Source organism: Pelodiscus sinensis, chromosome 11 (genome assembly GCF_052426305.1).
Source record: "Pelodiscus sinensis isolate ZL-2025 chromosome 11, ASM5242630v1, whole genome shotgun sequence".
NCBI classification, from domain to species: domain Eukaryota; kingdom Metazoa; phylum Chordata; order Testudines; family Trionychidae; genus Pelodiscus; species Pelodiscus sinensis.
This window is the reverse complement of record NC_143062.1, coordinates 17,675,533-17,698,066: the sequence shown is the minus strand read 5'-3', so window position 1 is coordinate 17,698,066 and position 22,534 is coordinate 17,675,533. Positions and strand designations below refer to the sequence as shown.

The following is a 22,534-nucleotide window of genomic DNA, read 5'->3' as shown; positions in this document are numbered from 1 at the left end:
TTATTCCGGAATAGTGATGCAGTGTAGACGCATCCTAACAAAAATATATAGTATCATGAGCTTTCAGGGGTAAAACCCACTTCATCAGATGATGAGTTGGAGTGCAACCAAGTTATATATAATAGAGGTGGAAGAAAAAAAAAAAGTACCTGTCAATTATAGGGCCAGTGCTAATGAAGCTAATTAAGTGGGCTGAAAGTGTCCCATTCTTAGCTTTGGATGTAAAAATGCAGTAATTAGAGACAGGGGAGACTGACTTGGTGTCATGCTCACAAACACCTCCTGCGGCAGTCCTCCATACACATAAATGAGGAAATTGAGGCACATAGGCTACGTCTATACTGCACTCTTTTGCGCAAAAGCCTATGCAAATGACGTGCAGATTAGCATATTGCCGTACTCATTTGCATAATTAATTAGGGGCCATTTTTGTACAAGAGGCTTTTGCACAAAAAGAGCTATATAGATTGCCTTTTTTTGCACAAAACCCCCCCTCTTGTGCAAGAACCATTCTTCCTCATTTTTTTCAGGAAGAACGGCTCATGCGCAAGTGGGAGGTTTTGCGCAAAAAGGAGCCATCTACACAGCTCATTTTTGCACAAAAACCTCTTGTGCCAAAACGGCCCCTAATGAATTATGCAAATGAGTGCAGCAATATGCTAATCTGTGCTTCATTTGCACAGGCTAGAGTGCAGTACAGCAGTAGCCATAGAGATCAAGTGCCTTGCCTAAGGTTACACAGGATGTCTGTGGCAGAATTAGATCTCCAGAATCCCAGGGCAGTCTCTTAACCATGCTAGGATCAGCCTCCTGCTAGCATGCAGTGCTTTGAGATCCCGGGATGGAATGTGCTACAGAAGCATAGTATATTAATAGCTCAATATTATGCTCATAACATTCACAATGGCATTGGGTGTCGATCCAAACTTCCTGCTACAATCCTCTCTATCACTGAATGGCGTGCAAAGTAACACAGACAAGAAATTACAGCTGCCCTGGCAGAGCCATTTCCTCCCTTAAAAACGCCCACTCCAGTTATCTGAAGGCAGCCTGCTCATGTGACAGCACATCTCAAGGTAAGTGGAACTTGAACCCAGGAAGGAGAAGCACAGTTGAAACCATTCCTCCAGGAAAGCCAACAGTCCTCCCTACCACTGCCCATTCGTAAACAACCCGCCAGACATTCCAAACAAATTGCAAGTCAGAATCGCCCTTCTTTGTTACTTGGGACAGACAATGTTCAGTTTTCGGTGGTTTGCTAAGTAAAGGTTACAAGCTGGGATGACAGGCTAAGGGTTTCTGTCTATGCAGGGTATCTAATTTACGACTCCTATGCCAACAATCCAGAAGAATCAAAGTCACCAAATCCCTACACAAACAATTTTTGACAAAATTCTCATTTGTTTTGACCAGAGTCAGACCAATACAATATACATAAATAATTTCCTTTCTGCCACCTCAGCTCAGCCTTCTTTCCCAGCTTTGCTGTTCAAATCCCAGCATATAGGAACCCCAGCCCTTGATTGGATTTCGGGCTATTGGCATTCTCCGCACGTAGCAGCTAGTAGCAGCTAACCGCCCGGGGAACAAAAGCAATACTCAGTTCAAAGTGTGTGAGAACCAGCACTGGCTGCTGAGCGTGACATCTAAACACTGCTTGAATGACAGAGTGATCCAGAGGGTGGGAGCAGGATCAAGAGGGTGGAGGGGGGTGGCCAATTCTTCATCTTTAATCGCGGTCCCTCATTCACAAATTCTGAACGGCAGTTTTATAGGAACTTCTTGTTTGCTTCCTTCTAGGAACTTGAAATAACTAAGCAACTCTCAGCTCTGCAAACTAGGCTTGACTGACCCATTGCTGAATCTACAACAAAAGTCAGTTGTAATTATTAGAATCATATTTATATTTTACATATTTAATTGGAGAGATTCAAAGCACTTTAGAAATGTCTTGTTCTTTTTTCATTAGGACTTAGAGGCCCTAAATGAGGTCAGAGGCCAGAAGAGACCACTAGTCTCATCTCCTGCGTAATTACAGGCCAAATGTCATTCCCATTTTTCTTGCATTGAGTACAACTTGTGTTTGGCTATGCCATGCTCCCAAACTTTGTTCATTCACATATCACCTTCTTAAAAACTGGTTATGAAGTAAAGAGATGGACCATCAAGCACCTGTGCTACAGTATGGAAACCTCTGGATATAGCCAATCTTTCAGGAAGGTGCCCAAGGCTTGGTTTGGAGGCAAAGGTTGGAGAATCCAATATTTCCCTCAGTAGATTATCCCAATGGTTAGTTGTCCTCACTGCTTGTACTTTATTTCCATTTGTGTGTGGCACTGCACATAGTCATAAGAGATTGTAGGATTTTTGGTGCAGGGACAATCTAAATAAAGGATTATTACGCCTATTTTACAGATGGGAACTGAAGCTCATAAATTTAATCCCAAAGAACTCCCAAAAGTTGAACCATGTTATCTATATTTAAAATGGAACCGCCTTCAGCCCCCAATGTAGAGACAGTTGTATCACTATAGTGATGCTTAAAATGGTATAGCTTATTCCCATAGGCTAGGTCTTCACTGGCATGATTTTCCGGAAATGCTTTTAATGGAAAAGTTTTCCATTAAAAGCATTTTTGGAAAAGCATGTCTAGATTGGCAGGACGCTTTTCCGGAAAAGCACTTTTTCCAGAAAAGCGTCCGTGGCCAATCTAGACGCGTTTTTCTGCAAAAAAGCCCCGATCTTCATTTTCGCGATCGGGGCTTTTTTGCGGAAAACACTACTGTGCTGTTTACACAGTTTTCCGGAAAAAGACTTTTGCCCGAATGGGAGCAGCATAGTTTTTCCGGAAAAGCACTGATGATTTTACATTAGATCGTCAGTGCTTTTCCGGAAATTCAAGCAGCCAGTGTAGACAACTGGCAAGTTTTTCCGGAAAAGTGGCTGATTTTCCAGAATAACTTGCCAGTGTAGACACAGCCATATAGAAAGGGGAATAAGCTATACCAGCACAAGGCACTTTTATACTAATACATCATTATCCACACTACTGCACTAAAAATCACACCCACCCCCCACAACCATAGAATCATAGAACTGGAAGGGACCTTGAGAGGTTGAGTCCAGTCTCCTGCTCTTATGGCAAGATCAAGCATTGTCCAGATCTTCCCTGATAGATGTCTAATCCAACCTGCTCTTAAATATCTCCAGTGATGGAGATTCTGCAACCTCCCTGGGCAATTTAGTCCAGTGTTTAACCACCCTGACAGTTAGGAAGTTTTTCCTAATGTACAACCTAAACCTCCCTTGCTGCAGTTTAAGCCCATTGCTTCCTGCCCTATCATCAGAGGCCAAGGAAAACAATTTTTCTCCCTCTGCCTTGTAACATCCTTTTAGATACTTGAAAACTGCTAACGTATCTCCTCTGTCTTCTCTTTTCTAAACTAAACATGCCGGCTACGTCTACACTGGCCCCTTTTCCGGAAGGGGCATGTAAATTTCAGGAGTCGTCGTAGGGAAATCCGCGGGGGATTTAAATATCCCCCGCGGCATTTAAATAAAAATGTCCGCCGCTTTTTTCCGGCTTTTAAAAAAGCCGGAAAAGAGCGTCTAGACTGGCCCCGATCCTCCGGAAAAAGTGCCCTTTTCCGGAGGCTCTTATTCTTACTTCAAAGTAAGAATAAGACCCTCCGGAAAAGGGCGCTTTTTCCGGAGGATCGGGGCCAGTCTAGACGCTCTTTTCCGGCTTTTTTAAAAGCCGGAAAAAAGCGGCGGCCATGTTTATTTAAATGCCGCGGGGGATATTTAAATCCCCCGCGGATTTCCCTACGACGACTGCTGAAATTTACATGCCCCTTCCGGAAAAGGGGCCAGTGTAGACGTAGCCGCCCAGTTCTTTCCATCTTCCCTCATAGCTCATGTTTTCTAGACCTTTAATCATTTTTGTTGCTCTTCTCTGGACCTTCTCCAGTTTCTACATATCTTCCTTGAAATTTGGTGCCCAGAATGGGATGCAATACTCCAATTGAGGCTTAATCAGTGCAGAGTAGAACAGAAGAATGACTTCTCATGTCTTGCTCACAACACTCCTATTAATGCATTCCAGATTCATGTTTGCTTTTTTCCACAAGTGTCACACCGTTGACTCATGTTTATCTTGTGGTCCACTATGACCCCTAAATCCCTTTCAGCAGTACTCCTTCCTAGACAATCGTTTCCCATTCTGTATGTGTGAAACTGATTGTTTCTTCCTAAGTAGAGTACTTTGCATTTGTCCTTATTAAACTTTATCCTGTTTACCTCAGACCATTTCTCTAGTTTGTTCAGGTCATTTTGAAATTTGACCCAATCCTCCAAATCATTTGCAACCCCTCCCAGCTTGGTATCACCTGCAAACTTAATAATTGTACTCTCTATATCATCATCTAAATCATAGATGAAGTTACTGAACAGAACCAGTCCCAAAACAAACCCTTGTGGAACCCCACTTATTATACCCTTCCAGCATGATTGTGAACTACTAATAACTACTCTCTGAGAACGGTTATCCATCCGGTTATGGACCCACCTTATAGTAGCCCCATCTAGGTTGTATTTCCCTATTAACATTTATTGATAAGGAGATCATGCAAGACGGTGTCAAATGTCTTACTAAAGCCTAGGTATACCACGTCCACCTCTTCTCCCCACAAGGCTTGATATCCTAGCAAAGAAAGATATCAGAGTGGTTTGACATGATTTGTTCTTTACAAATCTATGTTGGTTACCTATTACCTTATTTTCCAGATGTTTGCAGATGGATTCCTTAATTACTTGCTCTATCATCTTTCCTAGCACAGAAGTTAAACTGATTGGTTTGTAGTTTCCTGGGTTCTTATTTTTCTTTTTATAGATGGGCACTATATTTGCCCCTTTCCAGTCTTCTGGAATATCTCCCGACTTGCATTTTTCAAATATGATAGCTAAAGCTCATATACTTTCTCTATTAGCTTCTTGAGTATTCTAGGGGCATGTCTACACAGTGGGGCTATTTCAGGATCCTGGGGAGATCCCAAAATAGCTACCGTGGGTCTTTTAAACGTGCCCGTTATTTTGAAATATTTTTCAAAACAACAGGTGTGCTATTTCAGTATCCCTGTAACCCATATTCCACGAGGGTTAAGGGATATCTCAGAATAGCGCGTTATTTCAAAATTTGGCACTGTGCAGAAGCACCAAATTTTGAAATACAAACAAAATAGTGCAAATTGTATAACTTATTTTGAGTTTAGGATGCTGTGTATACGCACCCTAAAATGCATTTCATCAGTCCCTGGTGACTTGCAGACATATAACTTTTCTAAGTAATTTTTACTTGTTCTTTTTTTATTTTAACTTCTAAACCTATCCCATTTCCACTAGCATTTACTATGTTAGGCATCCTGTCACCATCCATCTTCTTGATGAAAAGCAAAACAAAGAAGTCATTAAGCATCTCTGCCATTTCCAAGTTTCCTGTTATTGTTTCTCCCTCTTCACTGAGGAATGGGCCTACCCTGTCCTTGGTCTTCCTTTTACTTCTAATATACTTGTAGCATGTCTTCTTGTTACCTTTTATGTCTCTAGGTAGATTTTAGTTCATTTTGTGCCTTTGCCTTTCTAATCTTGCCCCTGCATACTTGTGTTGTTTGCTAATATTCATCCATTTGACCTAATTTCCACTATTTATACGAGGCCTTTTTAATTTTTAGATCATATAAGATCTCCTGGTTGATCCACGGTGGTCTGCTGCCATACTTTCTATCTTTCCTATTCAGCGGAATAGTTTGCTTTTGGGCCCTTAATAATGTCCCTTAAACTGCCAACTCTCTTCAGTTGTTTTTCCTCTTAGTCTTGCTTCCCAAGGGACCTTACCTACCGGCTCTCTCAGTTTACTAAAATCTGCCTTCCTGAAATCCATTGTTATCTATTTTTCTATTCTCCCTTCTGCCATTTTTTAGAATCATGAACTCTTATGATTTCATGATCACTTTCACCCAAGCCGCCTTCCATTTCCAAATTCTCAACCAGTTCCTCCCTATTTGTTAAAATCAAATCAAGAACAGATTCCCCCCAGTAGCTTTTCTCAACCTTCAGAAATAAAAAATTGTCTCCAATGTAGTCCAAAAATTTATTGGATAATCTGTGCCTTGTGTTAGTTTCCCAACATATGTCTGGGTAGTTGAAATCCCCCATCACCTGCACTTTGGATGATTTTGTTAGTTGTTTAAAATAAACCTCAGACACCTCTTCTGCCTGGGTAGGTTGTCTGTAGTAGACCCTCACCATGACATCACCCTTGTTTTTACCCCTTTTAACCTAACCCAGAAACTCTTAACAAGTCTGTCTCCTATGTTCATATCCACACGAGTCCAAGTGTATTCATTTTTAATATACAAGGCAACACCGCCTCCTTTTTTCCCCTGCCTATCCTTCCTGAGCAAGCTATACCCTTTATACCAATATTCCAATTTTATATTTTCCCACCATGTCTCTGTGATACCAACAACCACCACTATAGTTATAAAGGAATACTTGTGAATAGATCAGGCCCATATAACTCAGCTATTTTGGAATTTTCCATCTTCCTTCCAATCTCTTTGTAAGGAAGCATCCTTATTTCCCATTTACAGATGGGAAATTGAGGTACAGAGCCATACAGCCTTCAGGGTCATGATGTAGAGCTGAGATCAGGCTCTGTGAGTCCTGGAATTTACAGTCTGATTTTCCTACATCCAATGGACTTTCAAAAAGAGAGGGGAGACTATAACTGAAGACCAGATACTCAGCTGGTGTAAACGAGGGGAGCCTGTTTATATTCAAAGAGCACTAGTTACATCAGCTGAGGATCTGGCCCTGAGATTTTTGTTATTCCTGAATTTCAGCTCAGAAGGACAGAAACATCAGAGGGACAGAAACATCTCCCCAAAGAGCTGGGCTGCTGGGACAGCACAAAGCACTAAGGAACTAGACCGAGAATATTAAGCAGGTGAAGCAGACACTGAAGACAGAGCATTTGCCATCCATTAGTTCCAGTGGTAAGCAGGAGAGAGTGGAAGGTTCCCAGGGTGGGCTCAGTTTGCTCACTGCTCCTGTGATAGGCTGTATTTGTTCCTGAAGCAGAGTTTGAATTTGAAAAATCTTCTTTAAGTGCCTGTTTGTTCCTTCACCAATTGCTTTTGAACTGTCTCCAGGCAACAGAGCTCAACTGTTGCTAGTCTAACAACCCAGCCCGAGTACTTTGAGAGAAAACACAGCCTAGAATAGCAGAATTAACATGGTCACAGAGTGCAGCCCATCTTGTGTAGGATCATGAACACCCATCATGAGTAGAGCCCTGAAAATCAGTGGATATTTGCTTTATATCCACAGACACTCACATCCATGCATATGGATGCAGTTATCCACAGCTCATTTTTGCAAATATGGATGCGGATTAAATTTTTTATCCACGCAGGGCTCTAATCATGAGTGGCATGCAAACATCCAGATAATAAATTGCTTTACTGTGCATGCCAAGTACAATACCTCTTTGGGCTATACTTAATTGCGCTCACTGATAAAAAATTACATATTATTTCCAGTGTGAATGTTGTGCTTCAGCTTTCAGCCCTTGGATTCGATTATATCTTTAACTGCTAGACTGAGGCATCCATTATTAAATATTTGTTCCCCCTGGTCTGTACTTAGAGCCTGTAATCAAGACATCCTTTAACCTTCTCCTTGTTAAGAACTAAGATTAAACCAAGGCATGAGATTGGGACTTAGAAGCGGCTATCATCACTGTGTGACTTTGGGCCAGGAACTTCATCTCATTGCAACTCAGTTCTCCATCTGTAAATTAGGGATAACCCTGCTTCTTTGTCTATGTATATCTTGAGGGCAGAGATAGTCTCTCCCACTGTGTTGCATCATGAGGTACTACAGTGCCCTGACCTCAGCTGAGCAGGTACTACTAGGATACAAACAATAATAAAAAGTTTTAAAGGGGCCTTCCCAAAACAGGCGCCTGTGCCTTGCAGCTCACAGAGTTAGAAATCAGCAGTCCTGCAGACATGGTCTCCAATCAACTCTAGGTAAAAGCAGTTAATCATTTCAGGTCAGACACACAAAGGGTATGTCTACACTACCCCGCTAGTTCGAACTAGCGGGGTAATGTATGCATACCGAACTTGCTAATGAAGCCCGGGATTTGAATTTCCCGGGCTTCATTAGCATAAAGCCGGCGCCACCATTTTTAAAAGCCGGCTAGTGCGAACCCCATGCCGCGCGGCTACACGCGGCACAGGCTAGATAGTTCGAACTACGTAGCCATTCCGAACTATCAGTACTCCTCATTCCACGAGGAGTACAGATAGTTTGGAATGGCTACGTAGTTCGAACTACCTAGCCCGTGCCGCGTGTAGCCGCGCGGCATGGGGTTCGCACTAGCCGGTTTTTAAAAATGGCGGCGCCGGCTTTATGCTAATGAAGCCCGGGAAATTCAAATCCCGGGCTTCATTAGTAAGTTCGGTATGCATACATTACCCCGCTAGTTCGAACTAGCGGGGTAGTGTAGACATACCCAAAGCGGTGAGGTAACTTTTTAATGGACCAACTTTGGTTGGTGGACACAAGTTTGTGAGTAAGGGTGTGTCTAGACTACAGAGTTTTGTCGACAAAAGTGGACTTTTGTTGACAAAACTATACCTGCGTCTACACTACCGCTGAGTTCTGTCGACATAACGTCGACAGAACTCAGCAGTTTTGTCGACACTGGTAAACCTCATTTTACGAGGCATAATGCCTTCTGTCGACAGAGTTCTGTCAACAGAAGGTGTTATTGCATGTAGGGTTATGTCTAGACTACAGGGTTTTGTCGACAAAGCAGCTTGCTTTGTCGATAGAACTGAATGTAGTCTAGATGCGCTTTGTCGACAGAAGTTTTGTCGACAGAATCTGTCGACAAAACCCTGTAGTCTAGACGTACCCTTACACTGAGCTCTTCTGCAGCTTAGGGACATTCTAAGGCATTGACTCTGCCTGCCCACTTCACAGCATCCCAAATGGCCTTACTTACATAACTTCCAATTGGCAGCATCTGCATTTGGCTGGCTCAACATTGGCCACCAGCATCAGTGCCACCAAAACAAAGAATAGGGCTGTGGAATGGATAAGCAGATTACCAGCCTTAGAGAGGGAACTGGTCTACTCTGTGCATTTGGGAGTTGGACTTGTCTGTATGCATGTGCGTGAGGGGGGAATCTACTCTAGAGCAAGCAGAGGAAAGAATGGTGAGATGGGTTCTGTATAAATTAAGAATTGGGAAAGATTAGAGATTGCCTATAAGTCACTCTGTTAGTGTAGTAAAATAGGTGATTGTTGTGCGTGTTAGAGAGAGATCTCCATGCCCATACACAAACAGACTTTTTAAAGTTACACATAGACTGTGTGGCCCACTAATACTAGTCCAGTCCTGTTTTTTCCTATGAAAAGAGGCTCAAATTAATTTTGATTCCTGGCTGAGATTTAGAAGCAGCTCAAAGAGCTACATGTGTATTTGTGCTAGTACTTTGGCATCAAGGAAAAAAGCTTCATCAAAGAGAAAGGAATAGCACGTGGTTAAAGCTTTCAGCTGGAATTCAGGAAAATCTGGGTCCTCATTCTGCCAGAAAATTCCTTTGTAACATCTGTGCCTCAGATTCTCCATTTATACATTGAGAATAATGATCCTTCCTTGTTTGTCTTGTCTATTTAGATGGTAAGCTCTTTGGGGCAGGGATTCTCTCACTATTGGTCCAAACATAACAACGAGCTTCCTATTTTGGCTAGGGCTTCTAGCTGCTTCTGTAACATAATAATAAAAAGAAATGGGAGGTTGGATCGAAATGTTTCACATACTGCAGATTATATAGTACCAGCTCAGAGGCTTTAGGGAAGATCCAAGTGCTGCAGTCTAATGGGATATCAGTATTTTGATTAATGTCCAATAGAAATGCAGATCACATAGCACTTAGCCATTGACAAGCCAGTTTACAACAATCCAAGTCCAAAGGAAGTGTCCAATCCAAGTGCACTTTGGAACTAACCAGTACAAGGATCAGAGTTTAAATTCCTCCAGCTGGTAGCTGAGTGGAAGAATTGGAAAAGTTACCTCCTCCCTACCCACAGCCACACACTTTGCTTTAAACTGCCAATTGTCCACAGGTTTGGACAAGTAACATCTGCCTTTCCAAGTCAGACAGGCCTACTAATGCTGCTGCAATTCATACTTTTACATAAGTATGACAGACCCCACAGGGCTACCTGAGAGACAGTCTGTGTGCAACGTAGAAAAAATAAGTTTTTTTTCCAGTTGAATTGGGACCAATTTAATAATTTATTTGCTGTAATTTTATAATGCCAGAGATTGAAATGTATCATGATATTTGGCTCCAGGCTGAGGTCCAGGATAGGGATGTTACATTTTGATTAATCAGCTAATCGAATAGTCGATGGAATTTCCACTGACTACTCAATTAGTCAATAAGGGGGAGCCCTGTGTTGCTCTTGTACATTTTAAAAGCAGAAGCACAGCAGTCGGAACCGGTGCAAGCGGGGAGTGCGTCAGTCCCAGCTCGCACTGTTACCCTGCTGTGCCTCTGCCTCCTTTGCCCCCCATGGAAACGGTGCTGGGAGGGAACGGGGTTTTAAGATGACTCTCCCAGCCCTGGCTCCTGCTCCCTGCCACCTTGTTGCCTCTCTCTGATAGAAGCAGCAAAGGTAGGGTGGGAAGAGACTAGTCGAGTCACTACTTGACTATCTGATAAAAATAAGCTTATCAGTTGGTCAACTAGTCACTTACATCCCTAGTCCAGGAAGTCTGGATATTAACTAAGATAGGCAGAGTGATATAACGGATAAGGGAATAAAATGAGATTCAGAACTGGTTTCTCCTCCCGGCTCTGCTACGTGCTGTGTGAACTGAGGCAAATCACAATCTATCTTGTATTTCAATTCCCTATCTGTGAAACAGGGAGATGGCTGTGATGTACACTGGTGCTGAGGGCCATATTATCTAACAGACACAAATATCCAGTGTCAACTACAGTGGGATCTGAAAATAGAACATCGGGTTCACCTTGAGCAGAAGCATCTGCTGATTCTGACAAAACTAAAGGGACAGCTTAGAAACAAAGCTGTAAGCATGAACTCTTAAAACTCAAGGTGTTTTTTAATTGCAGTTCACTTTTAAGGTCTGGCAACTTTCTTCTTGTCAAATTACAATGGAAGACAAGCTGATCCAAGTCAGGGCTCTGGGTATAAACTTGCATTGACAAGATTTGTATTTGATTGCAACAGGCTGAAGATTCATAAAAAAACTTCAATACAATGTTTAATTTGCTATGCACAGCACTCTCAAAAGCAGCAGTCCTGAGAAAAGGGAAGGTATCTCACTGCTCTCAGAGCACCTTAACCAGATCACCCTGGCATCTTTTGACCAAATCCAACAGAAGTCCAACACGGTGAGTTGAACCCCTACCAAACTCCAGGTCAGCAACTCTGCTTTAAGGTCAGAGTACAGAGAGTCTCTTTAGATTTTGACAACTTGGGCAGCAATGCAGGGACTCTTTCGTTCTTCCTCTGGATCATGCCTCTGTATGTACAGGCGGCTGTAGGTCCCCCCCACCTGGCCTTTGGTGAGCCGTCCTGGGTTCACACAGACACAGCCTAAAACATCCTGTGGAGAGATAGAGTGCACATAATGAAGTAGCCATAGAACAGGTAAGAATTCAGTCACAAGCAATCACCTCAGATTTCAAAGCTATTGGTTGATTTGAAGTGATTTCCACCTCTTCAGATGCTACTGTGATATAAACTAAATTATAATAGCAAAGTGCCTCCACTGAGAGCAGGGCCCATAGTACTGAATGCTGCAGAGAAATGGAGTGAGAAACAGGGTACGTCAAGACTACAGGCTTTTGTTGACAAAGGCTTTGCTTTGTCGATATGAGAGTGTGGACGCAAAGGACAGTGTAGATGCAATAAAGCCTTCTGTAGACAGAACTCTGTCGACACAAGGCGTTATTCCTCGTAGAATGAGGTTTACCGCCATCAACAAAACTGCCAAGTTCTGTCGACATTATGTCAACAGAAGTCGGCGGTAGTGTAGGCGCAGGTATAGTTTTGTCGACAAAAGGCCACTTTTGTCGACAAAACCCTGTAGTCTAGACACTCCCCCAGTCTCTCACTGGCCCAAACAGCTAACAATCTAAATAAAAGGGGGGAGGGGAACGGAGAATGACTTGAGCAGGGTCAGTAAGACAGTCGTAGAGCCAGGAATAGGACCTAGGACTCCTGATTCAGAGCCCTAGCCACTGAACTATACTGCCTCACAAGACAGCAAGTTCCAGTTGGGCTGCTGCATTCCAATAATATTTCAACAATTTTAGCCCTACAGCAGCTGCAAACCACAAGGCTGATTTTGTGCTTTTAACAGCTCCTCTGCCAGACTGGATCAGACCAGTGTATCCCTCTAACCCAGTACAGTATCTGACACTGCCAATACCAAAAGCTTTAGAGAAAAAAACCTGAAAGAAACCCTGTAATTATGGCATCATCTGCTCATAAGGGGAGTTAGAGATGGTTATGTTCTGCTGCAGGAGGTTTGGCTATTTTTTTATCCTTACTTCTGTAACTCTAGGGATTCCTGCTATCCACATAAATGCCCTAATCCTTTTGGAATCCTGCTAAGCTCTTTAACCTGTCTAGAGGTTAATTTCAGAGGCAAGGAGGCAACAAGGCTCTCATTGCTCCCACTGTAACTCCTTAAAAGTTACTCCACAACCTCAAAAACATTTACAGCCCATCCCTGAGTTGCGAACGGTTGACTTACGACCGTTTGCAGTTACAAGCAAAACTGTTGTAAATGGCAGACCCCAGGTTACGAACGTGATCCGCGCTTACAAACAGCGCAGTCGCATGTAATTCTATGGGGTCCAACTTACGAACAAACCAAGTTGCAACCAATTGCTTGGTCCGTAACCGGTTCGTAAGCCGGAAGAGGGCTGTACACTGAAGGCTAGGGATACTGCTGTGACAACTAATCCCTTCTCTGCAATCAGAGAGGGAGTTACAGTAATAAATACTTTCTCTCATCTATGGATGAGAAAAAAAAAACTAGCTTGTCAAATGAAAGAGGAAGATAGGCTGGGCCTATTCTGATCTGGAACATGATCAAGTCCACTCTTACAGATTAGTTGAGTAAAATTTTCAAACCTGCTTTCATGAGTAGGAGATTAAGACCCATTACCCAAGTGACTTAGATCCTTCAGTGTCCTGGACACTTCTGAAAACCAATGCAACTTTGTCACTTCTACAAAATGGATCTTAGGCACTATTGAAAATTCTATCCAATGTTTGGCATTGAGAGCACAGAAATGGCATTAACAGATCAGAGCCCCATTCCTACCTCTCATCTTGGTCTTCTCGTAGGTCAAGTTCCTTACGGAGGCTAGGATTCTCAAAGGCAGCCACTTCCCAATGAATTCCAGCGACAAATATGTGTATAACTCCCTAGGCCTCACTGAAAATCCCAGACAAAATGTTTTTATGCTCCCAGCTTACCTTAACAAAATATCTCAGCTCAGATGGAGTAATGAGGATATCCGGGGTGACTGGCCAAGGTACATAATTATAGAAGTTCTCATAATCAATGTTCATCTCTTCCGAGGGAGGGTAGAGTGGGTAATAACTGTATGGATCAATTATTGATTACAATTAAATACAGCCATCTTTTTGCCCCATCCTCCTCACCTGCTGTCAGCCAGGTGAACAAGCATCAGCCCCATTTCTCCAGGATCTTAAGGCTAGTGAGTTGCGCTATGAGTAGTGCCTCTGTTTACAGAAGCAGAAAGTTGTTCAAAAATGAAACTGAAAGCCTAATGCTCCATAACTATGCCTCAGGCAGAACAAAATCCAGTGGCTGGAAATTGAAGCTAGACAAATTCAGACTACAGATGTGGTACACATTTGCAACAGTAACATAAAATTAACTCCTGAAATAACTTAACCAGGGACTTCACATTCTCCATCGCTTGGAACAGTCGTTCAATCAAGACTGGATGTCTTTCTAAAAAGATATGCTCTAGCGCAAAAGTTATAGGATCAATGCAGAAATTATTGGGAAAGTCTGCCTGTATTAAGTAGGAGGTCAGATTTGATTATCATCATGGTCCCTTCTGGCCTTAATGCCTATGAATCTTATGCGTTCATCTACACCAGCCCAGGGCAGGTATAGAACACTACTGAGTCACAATGGTGGTACTTTTATACCACTCTCCACTTATGTAAATGATTACACAAAATGCTGGCACCAGAGTAGAATGCCCAATGTCAGGCACTTTCACTTGGACAAGGATTTTTGATTAACTCTAAATCCAGAAACTGTTCTTACCTTCTCTGTGTTAGGACATGCTTAAGGATTCGAGTGAACCGGTCTGAGACACCAGAAGAGCTGTTTAAGAAAAACATCCAAAATTTAGCTGCAAAAAACAGGGGGGGGGGGTCATGTTTCTTAAGAAGATAATTTATTTGCTTTCTATCGAGCAGATGGCCTTGTGGTTAAAGCACTGGAGTAGGACATATCTGGATTCAGTTCCCAGCTCAGCCACAAACTTATGGTGTTACTTTGGGCAAGTCACCTAGCCTATACCTCAATTCCAAATCTTTAAAATGGGGATAATACATTTTCCTTTCTCTCACTCTGTCAATCTGGTCTTCTTAGACTGTAAAATTCTTCAGGGCCAGTGACCACATAGTAAGATTTCGTGCAAGGAACAAAAAACCAAGGCTCTGATCTTTGCTGAGGCCAGTAGGCATTACTCTAGTACAAAATAATAATAGCAGTTAAACCAGCTAAACATAACAAGTTTGACTTTGTTTTTACATTCTGTTAAGAGCCTCAGACTCTCATTAAAATAAAGTTCTCTAATTTAAAACAGACACTTGACTTGTGAACACATCGTAACATGCTGCAGCTAGGAGAAAAACGCCTTGAGAATAAATGCCATCCAAGTTTTATTTGGCAGGCTGGATGCCAATGAAACAGAGTCTGCAAGGAAACAAAGAGTGCATGCTTAATTAAAGGAACACTGAGGATAATGCAGGAGTTTCAGTAGCTTATTCTAGCTCCACATTTCTAAAGTTCTGCTAAGATTTGTATTATGGTAGTCCCTAGAAGCCACAACTGAATTTGGAGTTACAGCATGCGAGGCATTGTACCCAGTAAGCATAAAAGATAGCCTCAGGCTCTGCCCCAAAGAATTTACAGTCTAACGAGACAGAGTGAGAGTTGAACATGGACGCACAGAGTGGGGAAGGGATTTCAAGGTCATTGGCAGAGCCATGATTAAAACATGGTTTTCTTGACCTCCTTCTGTCCAATGCCCTATCCCCTAAGCCACACTAGATCCAGCCAAGTCTTTATTCCAAGAAGTCCTCTTGCTACAGTTTTTCAAAAATCCTTCCCCAAAACAAAGCTATTCAACTGCTTTGTAACCAGGAGAGATAAGACCATGGAGATGGGCAATCTATTCAAGGCTAGATTTGATCAGAATGGTTTAGGGATGCATTTGCAGGGGCATCACCTTTTGGATTGGATACTACACAAACCCAGAGTTCCGTGTTGGGTTTCAGAGACAGCAGTTAACTAGCAGGAATTTAGAGAGAAGCAACCAAAGGGCTAGAGGGAATAATTTATGAGGGAAGATTCACATGAAGAAAATATGCAGGTCTTGACTAGAGGACGGCTATGGGGGTAGGGGAGATAATGATAAATGCTGTCAAGTATTTGTAAACACCAAGGAGTGTGTGGAGTTGTTTAAGCTGGTCAGTGAGGAATGTATGTGCGCATACATGCACATTCAGTACCTTAGAGCTTGTCTGTGTGCTCATACCAGTTTAACTTAAGGAATTATTTTAAACCCATTTAGTCATACTGGTATAAAGGACTATATGGACACACTTTTCTTAAATTTAAGCTAGACTTACTTGGTTTTAGCTATGCCTTCACTCAGAAAAAGAGGTCTGTTTTTATCAATGGAAAAATAATGTGTTAGCAGTCTTGTTGTAACAACATAGTAGAGACAAAGCACTTAAGTTTAGGGAGGCACTGGGACCTAATGGAGCTTAGAAGACCTCAGTTCTAACCCTAGCTTGTCATCCAGTAGGCTCATGGCCCTTGGATAAATTACCTGGGCCTTCCTGTGCTGGGGCAGGAGTGAGCAAACTTTTTGGCTGGAGGTACACATCTCTGCATAGAAAGTGTATGTCAGGTCATGAATGCTCATGAAAATCGGGCGTTGGAGTGCAGGATGTGATGAAGGCTCCAGCTTGGGGTGCAGGTGGGTGCTCTGGGCTGGGATAAAGGGATTCAGAGGACAGGAGGGGGATCAGGACTCAGGGTGCAGGCTCCAGGAAGAGTTTCTCTCAAGCAGTTCCCAGAAGCAGCCTGGCAAGATGGCTCTACGTGCTGCCCCTATCTGCAGGCACTGCACCCACAGCTCCCAGGCAATGGGAGCTGCAGAACCAGAGCTTGGGATGGGGGCAGTGTGCAAAGTCCCCTGGCTATTCCTGATTCCAGGAGCTGTACAGAGCCACAACATGTGCAGAATAGGGCAAGCCACCAACCCCATTCCCCAGCAGGAACTCAAGGGCTGGAATGCAAGGTCAGATGGGCTGGTTTTCCCACCCCCGTACTGGGCACTGCACAGCCACAGAGAGTCAGTCTAGGTCTCAAAGAGCTTAGAATTAAAAGCTAAGGGTGGATGAAGCACAGAAAGGGGAAGAGGCTTGCCTGAGGTCACAAAGCAGATCAGGGCAGAGCTATGAACAGAAGCACCCACGTTCTTCCAAGTGCCAGTGCTCTAAGCACAGGTGAAGCTCCACCATTTTAGTGGCTGATTCAGTCTGTGCTCTAGGTTTGAAGATCAAAGGACCTTGCAAATTAGAATTAAGGAAACACCTTGCAAAGAGGCTTGTTTCACAGACAGGCAAAGCAGCTGTTCAGTATCACTAGCACTTTCATGAGTATTACTCAAGTCTTGATTTCCTTGCATGCAATTATTGCATTACAAGGCAGGACAACCCAGAAGTGTAACAGACAACACAATAAAATCCAGCGCTGTTTTAATTGGCTGCTGAATAAGGTGCTAGAGATTAAACAAAATGGGTACATATTAATAAATTAGTTGTTTTTAAGAGACTTTTAGCATAATGTGAACCACCAACATCCGTCAGATACAGGGTCAGACTCACAGGTAGTGTAAATTAACATACCTGAGACCATTTCAACAGGGCTACACCAACTGTCACCAGCTGCTGACCTGTCCCATGATTTTTCCCCATCTCAATATCCATTTAACCCAGTGTCCTTCACTTTCTCTGCAAGCTTTTGCTGTATTATGGTCTGGTAAAGGTAACCAAATATTTTCAATCAAAATATATGAGCATTCGACCCCACAGCTGGTCTCTGTTTAAAACTAAGAAGGACTTTCCAAGAAACCATTTACCCTAACATTTCACAGCTTGTTCTAAACTCACATACCTGCTAATCTCTTCAGCACCCATATGGAAGAGCAGATCTGTAGAAGTCAGGCCAAAAATGACTCCATTTATTGCCAGAGTGCAGGGGTCGGACACAAAGTATACTCGCTGAAATGAGAAAGGAAAGGCCAAAATGAACTTTGGATTCAGCTGTTACTGTATCAACATCCGCAAGCTAAATAAATGGGTTTATGAACAGGATGAGCTGGTCCTTTCAGGAGAGTTGGGCCCCACCTGTCTTCCAGTTCCAAGTGATGATTTTGAATTTGGGCCCACGGTTAGGTAGGTGACCAGGCCTCACAGGATGGTAGCTGGGGAGGGGGATATTCCATCAGAAAGAGGGAGATCAAGGGCTAGGGAACTATGGGAGGTCTTGCCAGAGTCTGGAATAGACCTGGCAGAACTCTGCTTAAAGAGTAAACAGCTCCAAAAGGACAGCTAGGCTTGGGAAGGACTGAAGAAGCAGCTTTCTGTAACAGCTAGAAGGAAAGGCCTGGCTAAAGCTACCTGCATGACAGGCTGGAAAAAAATGTCGAGAGGAGAATAGCAGCAGAGAAGGGCATTCTGGAGCCCAACGAGAGAAGGCTCAGAGATCCTGGCTTAGAGTCAAACTGTTATTTTATGTTAATAAACCAGAGCCCAGAAGGGTAAGAGTACTTCAAAAGCTCCAGTTGGGGCAGTTTTGTTGACTGGGGAAGAAAGGAAACTGAGGTGTGGCAGTCTGACACCGCACGAGGCAGGACCACGTTAAACGCAATTTAGTGGGGAACAGTCATGAAAGGCACTACTGAAGATGCTATTTAGCTGAATAGATGGAGGTGCGTGGGGAATTCAGAGGGGAAGAATAGTAGTTTTATTTTATGAAAGCAACAACCTCTTCCACTGGGAAACTTTTAAAAATCTTTAGTGATTGTCTTGGGGCTTAATCAAGCAATAACCTTGCCTCTCGATACACTACTGAGAATCTTACCTCTTTATGGTCTTGTCTACAGAGGAAAAATTACCAGAATAGCTATTGTATCAGATTCCCTGTATGGGCATTCCTATTCTGAGATGAGTGCCTTTTTCTATTTTAGCTTAATCCAATTTTAAAAGTGAAATGCACTAAAATGAGAAAGGCACTCATTGCAGACTAAGAATTATACCGCACAACTATTGTGGTTTAAATTCACACCCTTTCTTACTCTAATATTTTTCCCACGTAGACAAGCCTTAAGCAGAAACTTTCTCTGTAAAGCAGTATGACTAACATACAGCTCATTGCAGTTTCACAGCTGTATGCCTGATTTCACAATTCCCCACCTCCCTAGTCACGCAGAGTTAAGTGATGTGGATTTCCTGGCAACAAGCACAGAGATAGTTTGTCACCTTGTATTTCATTTCCTACTCATTTCCTCATGGGGTATATTTGAGTGTTTTAAAAAGCCACATGGTCTAGGGTCTTAGATACAGGAGTAAAAAGCAGCATAGCCCGTTCTGCTTTCAATTTGGTCTCCGACTAAAGATTCAGCTCTGAATTTACAAGAGGGCAGATAATCTGATGAAGCTTTTCCCATTTCTAGCTTCTATACATTTTTGTTCTATGCTTTCAATTGTTCTGTGCATCTTTCCCCAACAGACTGAAGTCTTTCATTTTTGCTACCCACTGATTGTACCAGACCACAGAATGAGTAAGGGACCTGCCTTTTAGCATCCATGCAGAAGTGAGAATCCCACCAAGGCTGAGCACTGAGAGAAGAGAAATAATAAAACTGAGCCAGATTTCCCCCCGGAAGTGACTAGTGAGATTTAGGGCTCCCTTAGCAATACTTTTAAAGGACCTGATTTTCACAGTGTGAGAGCCCTGTACTTCCAGTGGTGCTGTTGCATAGTCTTCCAAGTTTTTAGAGTCTGAACAAGCTTTGACACTTACAAAAGCATTAGGTTTTGGGTTATGCAAGGGGTTTTTTAATTTGGTTTGTATATTTTTTTGGTGAACATCAGCATTCAGTGAGAGGGAGCTGCAAGAAAGTTTGCTCTCTGCCTTGGACTCTGCTTAGAGTCAACTACTTGCTTGCTCCCTGAGAATCAGGATTGGTTTTGGGCTAAGTTTCCCGAAAGAAAGAACTACCCTGCATGCTAGCTGACCACCTCATGTCAGGACTGTGTATGTGTGTAAATAAATATACCTAGATTAAAAGTCACTTTCTCCTGCAGTGGGAAACAGACTTCCACTGCCTCTCCAACAACTACTATTGCTCAGCTGAAACATGATGTGTCAGAATTGGGGAAAATGTTTCAGGTTGGGGACCCAAAAAACATTGGCTCGCTTTGGAAATCTTGGCTTATGCCTGTGCTAAGCATTGTATTTCAAGGAACCAAAAGGACTTTTAAACTTTAAACAGGCTGTGCAGCAACTGACCAAATCCACTTTACTCTTAACCACTATCCTGTTTGGGTTAAAACATGAGACTTTTTTTCAGATTTCTGCTCTGCCTAACCAGCTAATTACTTGTCAGTCACTTTCTCTCTCTCTCTTTCATGAGCTAGTCAAAGGAAAAGTAAACAAAGAAAGTAGTCAGCGACTACTAGGAAGTTACCTGTTTGTCATCTTTAGACAGATCATAGCAGGTGAAAGGCGGCTGTGGATATATGTAGTCATGGTGCACATCTCTCAGTGACGGTACAAACACGAGCTGGGAACCTGCACTGTTGGCAGAGAAAAGAGAAACATTGTAAGAGAGGCGGGGAACCTAAGAAACCAGTACATGACAACCAAGACTTCAATACAAGAAGTAGGGATGTGCTAAGTATATATATATTTAAATGGTTAACTGATGAGCCTGTGCTCATGGGGAGCTGGCTTTTAAGCAGTCTCCCCACAAGCACTGGCTCCAGAGGCAGCAGCTTGGGGGAGGGGGGCAGGGGCAGACAGGAGCCAATACGTGAGAAAAGCCAGCATTTAAGTGATTTAGCTTGCATTCTCACTGCCAAGTGGGCAGGTTAGTAGTTCAAATGAGACTAGAACCTGGGTTCTAATCAAATGCCCAGCTGGATTAGCTCAATTTTTTGCAGTGTAAACATACCCTATGTTTAAGTACAGCTCATCAGTAGGGGCTCAGTCTCCACTAGTGCCCATAATACAAACAATCAACACACTAGTTTAAATATTCTATCCTTGATGAAATTGCAGCCTGAGGTACAAGGGAGCCCTTCAAGTCCCAGCAGTTCAGATCACACCAAGCAAAGAGATTGCTGTGCACTCATCAGGAAGTAAGATAGTAAACTAAGGGACAAGTATCAGAGGGGTAGCCGAGTTAGTCTGAATCTGCGTAAACAAGAAGTCCTGTGGCACCTTATAGACTAACAGATTTATTGGAGCATAAGCTTCAGTGAGCAAAGAGGGTCTTTGCCCACAAAAGCTTATGCTCCAATAATTCTGTTAGTCTATAAGGTGCCACAGGACTTCTTGTTGTAAACTAAGGGGAAACTCCTGTTCACTAATGAAGAGTTAAGATTGTCTTATGATTCCTGGAAACCTCTATGAGGCCACAAACCTGACCTTGGAACCAGCTCTGTAGTTAGATGATACATCTGTTGTAATGAGCAGGGCTCGCCAAACCACGCTGTCCGGCGATCTGCACATGCGCAGATCGTTCTGCGCATGTGCAGATCGCCCGAACCCGGCTCTTCCGGGTTGCAATCTACTCGCCACGAGTGAGTAGATTGTATTATTTGTCAAGCCCTGGTAATGAGGCCATGGGAGAGATCTGTGATAGATATAAGAAAGCTCAGGGCCTGCTGTAAGTCTGAACTTCAAAATTCAGGGTGTTTGGGTTTGCCATTGCACTGGTAAATACAATTATGCTCGTGGCTCTGCTTTAATTGCCATTGCTACAGCAGCAGAAAAATCATCTCTTTATTGTGTTTCTGAAGTGAGATGCAACATTCTTAGGAGGATATTGATTAGTTTTAAAATCCTGTTTGATTTCAGGGCCTCACTAGCAGATATTTACCCAACTCTTCCTTCCTAACCACAGGATCACAGGAATTGTCACACTGGCTTGTGTCAGTGATTCAGGCAGCCCAGTATTCAGAACCTTTTACTTCTAGGGTAGAACTCCTCTTCCAGGAGACAGAGTTCTCAGGGTACGTCTAAACTGCACAGCTATTTCGGGATACCAGAGGTATCCTGAAATAGCTACCTCGCTTCTTAATAAGCCACCCATTATTTCGAAATAATGGACGTGCTATTTCGGCATCCTGGTAACCCTCGTTGCGCAAGGGTTAAGGGATGTCTGGAAATAGCACATTATTTCAAAATTTGGCGCTGTGTAGATGCACCAAATTTCGAAATAGCCTATTTCAAAATTCAATAGAAATAAGATACTGAATCTGCATAGCACAAATTGCGTATCTTATTTTGACTTTAGGGTGCTTTGTAGATGCACCTTCAGAGACCAGTCTGAAACTGAAAAGATTCACCCCAGTAACTGAGGTCCATTTAGAACATGGGTTCCCAAACTGGGGGCGTGTGAAGAAATTCCAGGGGGGGCGCGAGGCGATCCAGCCTCCTCCCCTCCCCCTCCGCATCAAGTTTTGCTGCCCCGCTCAGTTCCTTTTATTTTCGGCAGGAGGGGCGTGAGGGTTTTTTCAAAAATCAAGAAAGGGGCATGATGCCAAAAAGTTTGTGAACCACTGATTTAGAACTTCCATCTCTCGTACCAACTGCAAGGTGTGCTGCTCTGAGATGCCTTTCCTAACATACTCAGGCCAGAGTATATATTTAAAAAAAAAAAAGAAAACAAAACACAAATATGGAAACCGACCTCACCAAGACAAAATAGTGCCCTGCACACAATAATCCCCTCAGGGAAAGGACGGAAGAGAGACTAAACCACATATGATAGATTTAAGACACAAAATCATAGAGCTGGAAGGGACATCAAGAGGTCACCAAGTCCACTACCCTGCA

General features: G+C 42.9%; 1 protein-coding gene across 1 annotated transcript in view; it reads right to left on the bottom strand.

The window, feature by feature from the left end:
- Positions 1-11,188: 11,188 nt before the first annotated feature.
- Positions 11,189-22,534, bottom strand: part of POLA2 (DNA polymerase alpha 2, accessory subunit) — a 49,893-nt gene continuing 38,547 nt past the window's right edge. The window contains exons 14-18 of the mRNA XM_075939137.2: positions 20,160-20,268; positions 17,582-17,688; positions 14,432-14,491; positions 13,603-13,729; positions 11,189-11,716 (exon numbers count right to left, since the gene is read on the bottom strand). Of these exons, the coding sequence (XP_075795252.1) occupies positions 11,570-11,716; positions 13,603-13,729; positions 14,432-14,491; positions 17,582-17,688; positions 20,160-20,268 (550 nt within the window). The 3' untranslated portion in view covers positions 11,189-11,569. The remainder of the gene's footprint in view (positions 11,717-13,602; positions 13,730-14,431; positions 14,492-17,581; positions 17,689-20,159; positions 20,269-22,534) is intronic.